A 12,035-nucleotide genomic window follows, 5' to 3' on the forward strand; every position below is an offset into this window, starting at 1 on the left:
CCTAGACACAGTGCTACCCCTAGACACAGTGCTACCCCTAGACACAGTGCTACCCCTAGACACAGTGCTACCCCTAGACACAGTGCTACCCCTAGACACAGTGCTACCCCTAGACACAGTGCTACCCCTAGACACAGTGCTACCCCTAGACACAGCAAAATGTATCTCGCCACCAAGTCTAACAATTAACTCCCATATTATATTATATGACTGGTCTCTCTTTTCCGTAACCATATAAAATTATCCTGGCATCGTTACGAAATGTAATTTTAAAAAATGATGTCGCAAATGTAGTTAATTTCTCAGCTTAAGGAATCAGTGATATTTGATCCCAGGTATCTATTAAAAAGTCTCTTTTAACATACATACTGTAGGGGACTTCCGTCAATCCCGGAAGGAAGAATCCTACTCAAAACACATCAGATAATACAGTGTTTCATTAAGTGGAATCGACACCTAAAATAAACAATAAACAAACCCGTAACCCCTCTCCAGTAATCTAATAATTTCAACCTGTTGCATTAATTTAGTAAAAATATATACCTGTTGTTTAACAAATCTAGAACCATCAAAAAGTTGGTGCTGTCTCATCAGCAACCGTTGATTATTAATGTGCACTGTCCCTGTAGAAATAAAAATTAACTCAAACTCAAACTGCAATCCACATTAATGTCCGGACTTTGTTCCATGTAATGGACACAGATTATGATGTTAGAATACATAAACATCTCTGGGATAGGTGGCAGTATTTTCACGTCCGGATGAAAAGCAGTCCAAAGAAAACTGTCTGCTACTCAGGCCCAGAACCTAAGATATGCATATTATTAGTATATTTGGATAGAAAACACTCTGAAGTTTCTAAAACTGTTTGAATCATGTCTGTGAGTATAACAGAACTTATTTGGCAGGCGAAACCCCGAGGACAAACCATTCAGACTTTTTTTTTGGAGGTCACTCTCTTTTCAATGGATTTTCATTGGGAATCCAGATTTCTAAGGGATTTTAAGAAATGAAGAAGTAACATTGTTCAGAAGGAGGGTAGAGAGAAGTGTACTCTTTGTTAGAGGCGCGTGACCTGAAAACTAGCTACACTTTGTTTTCCTCCGGTATTGAACACAGTATATCCCGTCTTCAATTTATCTATTATTTACGTTAAAAAACACCTAAAGTTGTATTACAAAAGGAGTTTGAAATGTTTGGACAAAGCTTACAGGTAACTTTTGAGATATTTTGTAGTCACGTTGTGCAAGTTGGAACCTGTGTTTTTCTGGATCAAACGCGCCAAATAAATGGACATTTTGGATATATATCGACGTAATTAATCGAGCAAAAGGACCGTTTGATGTTTATGGGACATATTGGAGTGCCAACAGAAGAAGCTCGTCAAAGGTAAGGCATGAATTATATCTTTATTTCTGTGTTTTGTGTCGCGCCTGGAGGATTGACATATGATGGTCTGTGTTTGTTTGCTTGGGTGCTATCCTCAGATAATAGCATTGTTTGCTTTCACCGTAAAGCATTTTTGAAATATGACTTGTTGGCTGGATTCACAACAAGTGTAGCTTTAATTTGGTGTATAGAATGTGTGATTTCATCAAAGTTTAATTTTTATAGTAATTGATTTGAATTTGGCGCTCTGCATTTTCACTGGATGTTGGCCAGTTGGGACGCTAGCGTTCCACATATCCCAGAGAGGTTAACTTCCTGTTCAAGTTCACTGGTGTTACCTAAACTATAAAACCCAGCACCAGTAATCAGAAATGATCACAGTGTTTCCGATCAAACTATTCAGACCTTGTCACGCCCTGACCTTAGAGATCCTTTTTATGTCTCTATTTGGTTTGGTCAGGGTGTGATTTGGGGTGGGTATTCTATGTTCTATTATTTGTATTTCTATGTTTTGGCCGGGTAGGGTTCTCAATCAGGTACAGCTGTCTATCGTTGTCTCTGATTGGGAACCATACTTAGGTAGCCTTTCTTCCCACCTGTCTTTGTGGGAAGTTGACTTTGTTTAGGGCACATAGCCTTTGAGCTTCACGGTTTGGTTTTGTAGTGTTTACTGTTTTGTTTGGCGTCATTTTGATTCACCACGCTGCACCTTGGTCCTCATCTTTCAACAGCCGTGACAACCCCTCCCATCTATCTCTGTTACTATTTGATGCACATGCTACTTCACAGTATTATGTTGGAACTATACTGTAAAAATAATTAACTAAAATATATTGTGGGACAATATCAGGTTCCACACAAGGCATGGTTTCAGACCCATCCCTGATTCATGACCTTATACCTGCCCCCATTCTCCCCTTCCCTCAACCCCATTTTTCAGAATGGAGGTGGAAGGTGTACAATTGCCATGACCGTGCCACCCTCCTTCTGGGCATGGATGAGCCATGCGACGACATCAATGCAGACTAACGTCAAGCTTGGATTCGCCATGCCATAAGGTTTTTGCCAACGTGCATGAACAAAGAGGACATTCACTGTGATGTGGATGAGAATTCATGGCCAAATGCTCAAGACAGGCTTGATGCAAATGAATGCATGCTGTTACGTTCTTATTTTTCAGAGTAAATAACCCACGGACACTAGAGAAGCTTCAACCAAGTTTAATTCTTCCCAAAGGTCCTGTACAGCTGTAATCAGACAACCCAACATTTGTCCCATCAGATATTTACATCCCACTTAAGACACTCCTCCTTCTCTCCAATCCTTACATGTTATGGCTCTACAGGAAGCTAATAAAAAGGGTAACAGGATAACAAACCTTGATTACTCCCTTAAGAGAATCTGTCCTCACCTCCTGACCTCAACCCCTCCTTCATCTAATCTACAGATGTCTCCCGTTTCACACGTCGCTCTCCTCTCATCCCTCCAACACATTCCGAAGCCACCGGTCTTTCTTCAGAGAACCATTAACTTTCTCCTTTGATTCTATGCTTCTTCTCTCTCATTTATTAAATATCTCAATGTTCAAAATGTCGAACCCAACAAAGCTAAACGTTATGTTTATTTTCATTCATTTAATTTGTTTTGTTTATTTTTCTTACATTTGATTACAGACAGTACACCTATGTTGCAATTATATGATATTTTTTTTCCCATGAATGATTGTAGAGGATGTCTTCGTTGATTACACGTTGGATAGATATTATGGAATTATAGATTCTGTCAATTCTTTTGGGTAATATAAGTGTATTGCCTAATGTGAAAGTGTGTAATCTACTGTAATTTACAGTACTGTAGCATATTACTTTCAGCACTTCTAAGGCCGTATATTGCATTGTTTGCTATTGGATTAACTGGATGTTGAAACTACTAAATTGAGAAGATATCATTATGTTGTTTTGGTGTTTAAACCAATGTTCTCATAACACTTCACAATTAACCTTTGAATCAGTGGTTGGTGAGCGTTCTCACCAAGGGTGTGAAACACTTCTGCTTTGTGAACTTCAGTCCACCAAGAGTGTGAAATGATATAACCACTGAAAGGAAATTACGCTATGGTGATAGAGAAACTTCCCTCTTGGCACACACTGGATGAATCAACATTGTTTCCACAATATTTCAACAAAATTGCGTTGAACCAATGTGGAATAGACATTGAATTGACGTATGTGCCCAGTGAGTAGTGTATGGTGAGAAAGTTGTAGTGCAGAGACACTCTGACAGAGAGAGAAGCAAAGGAGAGAGTGAGGGAGAGGACAATGGTTCAAATGGCTGTTTTGGGACTGCTTGGGTCCCTTTTATATCTGCTAACAGGTGAGACCAGTGCGATATTTAGAGAATAACATGCAAACTATCCATCTCAGAAAACAATATTCATATTGTAGAATTTCTTTGGTTGGGTAAACATTTTTGCTGTGACATTCGGTGGATATGGTGACTCCATTTATGTGAAAAGCATACCTTTTAAGTATATTAATGGTCGCCATCTCTATTCTAATCTGTATTCAAAATAATGACCTGATTTTATGTTCTTGTCAGGTGTCAGTGGACAAACTCTCTCTATGTCCTCCATAGTGGGAGATGATGTCAGTCTGCCGTGTAACAATGTGGTTTATCCAAACTGTTCCTCAACTACATGGATCTATGACAGAGATGGAACTGCCATTGAACTAGTGGGTCTAGGGAAGGTGAAAAAACAACAACAACTGAACAACATAGCTGACAGACTGAGTGTGGGGTCTAACTGTTCTCTAAATGTTAGTGATGTCAGAGCTGAGGATGCTGGACTCTACACTTGTCAACAATACCTTGCAAAGACTGGACCACAACATGGAAAGGGTGTTCCTGTTCATCTGTCTGTTAGAACCAGTGAGTATCTGTTGCTCTGCAGTGCCAACATTTTCAATGAAAAGCTGATCAATTATGTCAGTAAGAGTATGTTTGAGTAAGATTGACCTTGTCATGTGGGTAATGCGTACAGGACATTGAAAAAGGACAACAGTCCCAGCACAAAGAAAATGTATGTAGTGTATTTGAAATTAGAATTTTGAAGTGACCTTTTCTCTGATTGAACAAAGTAACATTGTCTGAGTAGTTGCATCATTTCAAAGGACAAAATCAATGTTATAATCGCTGCAATACGGGTTTGATTGAATTAAACCCCATAGTGTTGATGATAGTAATGTTGCTACTCAACCACATGTGAAACCAAAATTCACCATATGACACATTCATCTTATTCATATCCAGAGAACATATCCTCCACAACTGCAAGACCATCCACATCATCCAATCCATTCACTTCTGGTGTAGTAGCTCTACTTTATACAATACTATCTCCATCAGTGGAGGCTAGTGGGAGGATCTATAGGAGGACGGGCTCATCGTAATGGCTGGAATGGAATTAAAGGATCAGAGTCAAACGTGGTTTCCATATCTTTGATATGTTTGATACTGTTCCATTTCATTCTAGACATTACAAGGAGCCCGTCCTCCTATAGCTCCTTCCACCAGCCTCCTCTGATCTCCATATGACCTCAGGCTCTCTGTACTGAACCATCCTGTCTCTGGTCCTGCCAGGTTCTCCTCCACCAATCCAAATCCTCGTCCTCCCTGTGGCTGTGGGAGCAGCTGTGTGTGTTGTTGCTGCTGTCATCGTACTACACAAAAGGAGAACAAGTATATCATAAATTGAATAAATATAGCCTACCAGATCACAGTGATAGGAAAGTGACACCTCAGACACCTCATTTCAATTTTGCTCTGCTTTTCAGATAACCGAATGTCAGCTGATGACAAAATTGTGAGGAACAAATATACATTATTGCATATTATATACTTCTCTTTCGTTATTTACTAGATCCTGTGCATTGTTTACATTTCATTTTTTTTCTGTAGGATCTGACTGCAGGAAGCCACTCTAACGTACCAACCAATGAGGACAAGGTCAGTAAATCACAATATGATTACATTTCTGTCATTATATTTACTCATGTGAATCATGTTATTCAGCTGTTATCATGCAATGGGATTAATGTCCAGTTAATTAGTCCATAATCTTATTGTTCTCTGTTCACTTGAAGCATCAACCTGATGGCAATATCACCTATGCCTCCATCCTCCACTTCAATCAAAATCCCCCACAGAGTGTTGATGTAAGTGAAACTAAATACTACTGTGTGCAGGTATGACTCTTACTCCTACATAATGTTTAAAGCCTTTAACTGGTTGTGCGTGTGTGTGGGTGTGTGTGTAGCTCCAGGGGGAGGATGCAGTGACCTATTCCTCTGTTAAGCCCTCTACTACCAGAGGGAGAGAGACAGAGAACCATGCTGACCCCAGCTCCCTCTACTCCACTGTCAACTAACCTCAGGGAGCCAAGACATAAGGAGAGACAGAGAACCCTGCTGACCCCAGCTCCCTCTACTCCACTGTCAACTAACCTCAGGGAGCCAAGACATAAGGAGAGACAGAGAACCCTGCTGACCCCAGCTCCCTCTACTCCACTGTCAACTAACCTCAGGGAGCCAAGACATAAGGAGAGACAGAGAACCCTGCTGACCCCAGCTCCCTCTACTCCACTGTCAACTAACCTCTGTTGTTTAACCTTTATTTAACTAGGCAAGTCAGTTAAGAACAAATTATTATTTACAATGACGGCCTACCAGGCCAAACCCTAACGACTCTTGGTCAATTGTGCGCTGCCCTATGGGACTTTCACCCACGGCTGGTTGTGATACAGCCTGGAATTGAGCCTGGGTCTGTAGTGATGCCTCTAGCACTGAGATGCAGTGCCTTAGATCACTCAGCGCCGCGGTTAAATGCATCATTTAACTTGTTAAGTTGACTGAGAACACATTCTCATTTACAGCAACAACCTGGGGAATAGTTACAGGGGAGATGAACGGGCCAATTGGAAGCTGGGGATGATTCGGTGGCTACAGTATGATGGTCAGATTGGGAGTGTAGCCAGGATACCAGAGTTAACACCCCTACTCTTGCAGTATCTTTAGTGACCACAGAGAGTCAGGACACTTGTTTTAACATCCCAATTGAAAGGCAGCACCCTACACAGGGCAATGTCCCCAATCACTGACCTGGGATATTTGAGGACATGTGCGGCGTCTGTTTCTCAAACTAGACACTAATGTACTTGTCCTCCTCTTGCTCAGTTGTGCACCGGGTCATCCCACTCTTTCTATTTTTGGTTAGAGCCACTTTGCGCTACTCTGTGAAGGGAGTAGTACACAGCGTTGTATGAGAACTTCAGTTTCTTGGTAATTTCTCGCATGGAATAGCCTTCATACAAGAATAGACTGACAAGTTTCAGAAGAAAGTTCTTTGTTTCTGACCATTTTGAGCCTGTAATCGAACCCACAATTGCTGATGCTCCAGATACTCAACTAAAGAAGGCCAGATGTATTGCTTCTTTAATCAGAAAAACAGTTTTCAGCTGTGCTAACAATTGCAAAATGGTTTTCTAATGATCAATTAGCTAATCCAAGTTTATCATTTTAAAAAGGCTAACATAACGTACCATTGGAACACAGATGGTTGCTGATAATGGGCCTCTGTAGATATTCCTTTTTTTTTATTTATTTTTTTAAATCAGCCTTTTCTTGCTACAATAGTCATTTACAACGTCTACACTGTATTTTTGATCAATTAGATGTTATTTTAATGGACCAAAAATTGGCTTTTCTTTCAAAAACAAGGACATTTCGAAGTGACCCCAAACTTTTGAACGGTAGTGTATTTATACCCTGGATTGCTGATGCTGTGTTGGCCAATGAGATGCTTTGAAGCCACCGCTCGGCTATATTGGCACTCCCTAGTAGGAGCAGTCCTCCATAGAAATGAATGGAATTCTACAGTATTTTCAATTAAAAGTTTCAAGGATGAAATTACATGCATTTAAGTATTTTTGTTGTTGTAGTGAGGACAGTAACATTAGTACAAAAAATTAATATTTTAAGGAAAATGTTTTTATATATTTTTTTTTTCATGTTTAGCTCACATAATATACATTGAAAGTATGCATAAAGGTGTCTGTAATACAATAAATGGGTAAAAAAAAACAAGTGAAGAAATTAAATGCATTTCTATAGCTTCCAAAATATTTTACAATTGAGGAGGAGTACCAATATTGCTGCCTGTGGCTTCAATACAGCCCCCCCCTGTTCGTCATCCAGGGTTTGCACACATCATGGTTTTAATAAAACACCCACCATGACGCCCATTAGATTTGCCAGATATCAGACATTCTAAAGGTAGAGAAAACCCCCACCAACTTAGGTTAGGGAGTAAAAGTAACGTGTAACAAACCAAAAAATGGAGAGACAAGAAAAAAGGCTTTAACATAGAAAGGCTATCCAAATCAAATGTATTTACATCGCCCTTCTTACATCAGCTGATATCTCAAAGTGCTGTACAGAAACCCAGCCTAAAACCCCAAACAGCAAGCAATGCAGGTGTAGAAGCACGGTGGCTAGGAAAAACACCCTAGAAAGGCCAAAACCTAGGAAGAAACATAGAGAGGAACCAGGCTATGAGGGGTGGCCTGTCCTCTTCTGGCTGTGCCGGGTGGAGATTATAACAGAACATGGCCAAGATGTTTAAATGTTCATAAATGACCAGCATGGTCAGATAATAATCATCACAGTAGTTGTCGAGGGTGTAGCAAGTCAGCACCTCAGGAGTGAATGTCAGTTGGCCTTTCATAGCCGATCATTGAGAGTATCTCTACCGCTCCTGCTGTCTCTAGAGAGTTGAAAACAGCAGGTCTGGGACAGGTAGCACGTCCGGTGAACAGGTCAGGGTTCCATAGTCGCAGGCAGAACAGTTGAAACTGGAGCACGGCCAGGTGGACTGGGGACAGCAAGGAGTCATCATGCCAGGTAGTCCTGAGGCATGGTCCTAGGGCTCAGGTCCTCCGAGAGAGAGAAAGGAGAGAATTAGAGAGAGCATATTTAAATTCACGCAGGACACCGGATAAGACAGGAGAAATACTCCAGATATAACATACTGACCCTAGCCCCCAGACACAAACTACTGCAGCATAAATACTGAAGGCTGAGACAGGTGTCAGGAGACACTGTGGCCCCATCCGATGAGACAAATACTCTCAACTGTTTGAATAAAAATAGAGTTTAAGTTACCTGTGATGAATGTTGAAATATCATAATCCATTACACACAAATTAAAATGCTGAATTAGATCTTTGTTGTTCAGACAGAGACGAAGTTGTAGAGGTGTTTGGTTGATGGATATTGGTCTTCAAACTTTACTTTAAATCAATCTAAATGATTGACTGTGTTTAATCACTGTCTGTCTCATTGTCCAGGTACCAGTAATGTTGTTAAGTTGCCCATCAGTCACATCATGCTCTTTGTGACACTGACCATCATGGCTGCCATAGTCACTATTCACACAAGGAGGAACCGCCCACCCAAGGCTCTGCCCCCACAAGCAGGTGAGAGTCACAGGCATTGGTCCAGTTCCATTTAGGTTCCTAACTCCTCCCACAACATCAGAGTTCACAGATCTGATAGGACTGTATAGACCTAAACATTCTGAATGGTTCCATCAATCTATAGAACACATGGAGCAAACATTACATTCACATTCTGATCTTCAGATGTGTGAACTGAAACGGAATCAGGTCATAAATAGTCATTGAATATTCTCATCTTGTTCCTCTAATCCTATTAACTAGTTCATCTTTATCGTCTGCTATAGAATGAATGGTGAGACATGTTGTTTTGTTCTCTGTATAGAAGAAGCCTCTGGTATTGAGGTCCATGTCCTGGAGGAATGACCCCTTGTTCCTCACTCTTCTCCCTGTGCTGGACTAAGACTTTCAAACTGTCTGTAGCTTTATTGATTCAGTAACAGAGGATATTATAAATGTTTTTAAAGTTGATGTTTATATATTTTAGTGCATAGAGTGGAAGATGTATCTTTTTTATAGTATCTTTTAATACACCTTTATGTAGTAGGGATTCAAATATCAGCAAACCTTGGCTGATGTGTTTAATTTTTTCTGTCCGTTAATGACATCAGCATGGAGAAATTCCTTGGTATTGTTTAATTAATCATTTGTGTCCTAAGCAGACTTAAAATGAGCACAATGCTTCTTCTAAAATGTATATTAATTACTAAAACTGTTTTTAAATAAACTAATAAAAATACAGTATTTCAAACTGCTACAGGTGTTTTTCAGGCTACCCTTCCACAATGTCAGGTAAAGCATGAATACATTGACCTTATTTCATTTACAACCTTCTTCTAGTCAGCAGCAAAGATAGATTTGTCTGTCCTCTTTCTCAAAACCTACTCAGAATTTCTATGACAAAATAAAGAATTTTATTAAGCACTTGAAGGCCTTGCTTACCATAGCCACCAGTTCTTCCCGTTGACATTGCAAATGACGTTAGCCTAGTCACAGACTACTCCATTCATCACCTTTACCTGCAGCAGAGTTTCTTGCCAGGCGTAGTGGTGCTGCCTGTAATCCAAACATCTGGAGGCTGTATCACGCTACGTTAAACAGGTGTCCACATCAAGTTTGGTATCGGTATGACCACCAGGTTGCCTAAGGAGGGGTACACCGGCCCAGGTCAGAAATGAAGCAGGTCAAAGCCCCTGTCCATTAGTGGTTTAGCGTCTGTGACAAGATGCTACAGTGCAGCCTTGGCAAGACATTGAAACACAATCTTTGATTTTCATTTAGTTTCAGAATAAATATTCTGCTTCATTGTGGCAGCTGCCTCTTAGTGGAACAAAATGAAAAGATATTCAATACGGAAAGAGAGAACTAGGCTATAGCTTAGCTAGCAGGGTGTAACAGACGCTGGGAGACGAGAAGCAAGAAGTAACGATGGTGACAGGTGTGCGCAATAATCACCACACTGGCAACAACGAGCGCCGGAGAGGGGGAGCGGGAGTAAAGGTGACACAGGGAGTATATCTCACAGTTGAGAATTATACTGCCTCCTACTGACGAAGACAGTAAATTACTGAATTAAACCCCAACAGGTAATACAATGTTATGGACCTCTGAAAGGAGTTCTGACTTACTTTAGTCAAAATCATTTTCAACATGAGTAATGCAGGAAAAAAACTGTTATCAGCTAAGCTAAAATATGTTTTTCTAAGAAGCTGCTATTGTGCTACATACTAAAAGAAAATAACAGAGGCATAAGTCATCGCATCTTCACCTTGGACCAACAGAGACAAGACGCACAAGGTCACACCAAAGTAAAGGCTGTAAACAGTGTATAGGAGGGAGAGTGATACCATTACAATATGTTCAGTATAGCTTCACTTACATCAACTCTCTGAGGAGGATTTTGATTGAATGGAGGCATAGGTGATTCTGTCAGCAGGTTGACTCTACAAGGGTCAGAATTGTTGTTGAAACGTGAATCATTGAAACTGGACATTAGTCTGATTGCAGGATATCAACTGGGTCAAATGATGTTTCATATGAACCATGTTTCAACTTCCATTAGGATATTGATGCACTAACCTTGTCCTCATTGGTTGGTGGGGTGGAGTGGTTTACTGCATTCAGACCCTTCATAAATTAATAACAAAGGTAATGGATTCAAAACAATATAATTATAGTGGAACCTCTTAGTTATTTTACTACAATAGTATGATACACTAACTGTTTAGTCACAATGTGTCAATGACGTGTTTCTGTTACTCACAATGCTGTTGATTGTGAGTAATCAGTAATCAGTTGATTCTCTGAAAAGAACAAATAACTGAATAACTGATACAGTGGACCAATTGTCTCCATGTGTATTACTGTGTTATTATTGCACTACATTAAAGTCAAAGAAAAATGATGAATGTCAGTATGTACATGTTCTCCTTCTGCGTACTATAAAGACAACACACAACTGCTCCCACAGCCACTCCTACAGTCACAGGGAGGATCTGGTTAAGTGGAGAACCTGAAAGGACCAGGAAGAGGATGGGGGTCTGGTTTAGTGGAAGAGAACCAGCCAGGACCAGAGAGAGGATGAGGTCTAGTTTAGTGGGGGAGAACCAGCCAGGACCAGAGAGAGGATGAGGTCTAGTTTAGTGGGGGACCTGACTGGACGAGAGAGGGGATGAGGAGTGGTTTAGTATGGGACCTGGCAGGACCAGAGAGAGGATGAGGTCTAGTTTAGTGGGGGAGAACCAGCCAGGACCAGAGAGAGGATGAGGGGTTGTTTAGTGGAAGAGAACCAGCCAGGACCAGAGAGAGGATGGTGGTCTGGTTTAGTGGAAGAGAACCAGCCAGGACCAGAGAGAGGATGAGGGGTGGTTTACTGGGGGACCTGACTGGGTGAGAGAGAGGATGAGGTCTAGTTTAGTGGGGGACCTGACTGGATCAGAGAGAGGATGAGGTCTAGTTTAGTGGGGGACCTAACTGGACCAGAGAGAGGATGAGGCCTAGTTTAGTGGGGGACCTGACTGGACCAGGAAGAGGATGGGGGTCTGGTTTAGTGGAAGAGAACCAGCCAGGACCAGAGAGAGGATGAGGTCTAGTTTAGTGGGGGACCTGACTGGACCAAAGAGAGGATGGGGTCTAG

General features: G+C 41.0%; 1 protein-coding gene across 3 annotated transcripts; it reads left to right on the forward strand.

Annotated features, from left to right (window-relative positions):
- The first annotated feature begins 1,540 nt into the window (after window positions 1-1,540).
- Window positions 1,541-9,568, forward strand: LOC129825387 (uncharacterized). Of its 3 annotated transcripts, none has more exons than XR_008754857.1 (9): window positions 1,541-3,762; window positions 3,988-4,317; window positions 4,699-4,755; window positions 5,029-5,127; window positions 5,223-5,251; window positions 5,347-5,394; window positions 5,532-5,603; window positions 5,822-8,920; window positions 9,225-9,568. XR_008754857.1 is itself a non-coding variant. In XM_055885457.1 (8 exons), exons 1-8 carry the CDS (start codon window positions 3,708-3,710, stop codon window positions 5,813-5,815), a joined length of 801 nt encoding a protein of 266 aa, XP_055741432.1. In that variant the 5' UTR covers window positions 1,546-3,707; the 3' UTR covers window positions 5,816-9,568. The 3 variants fall into 3 exon arrangements, 1 of the variants encoding a protein (XP_055741432.1); XR_008754856.1 differs by having other exon boundaries at window positions 1,546-3,762; window positions 5,705-8,920; XM_055885457.1 differs by having other exon boundaries at window positions 1,546-3,762; window positions 5,705-9,568.
- Window positions 9,569-12,035: the final 2,467 nt, after the last annotated feature.

Source organism: Salvelinus fontinalis, chromosome 27 (assembly GCF_029448725.1).
Source record: "Salvelinus fontinalis isolate EN_2023a chromosome 27, ASM2944872v1, whole genome shotgun sequence".
In the NCBI taxonomy this organism is placed as follows: domain Eukaryota; kingdom Metazoa; phylum Chordata; class Actinopteri; order Salmoniformes; family Salmonidae; genus Salvelinus; species Salvelinus fontinalis.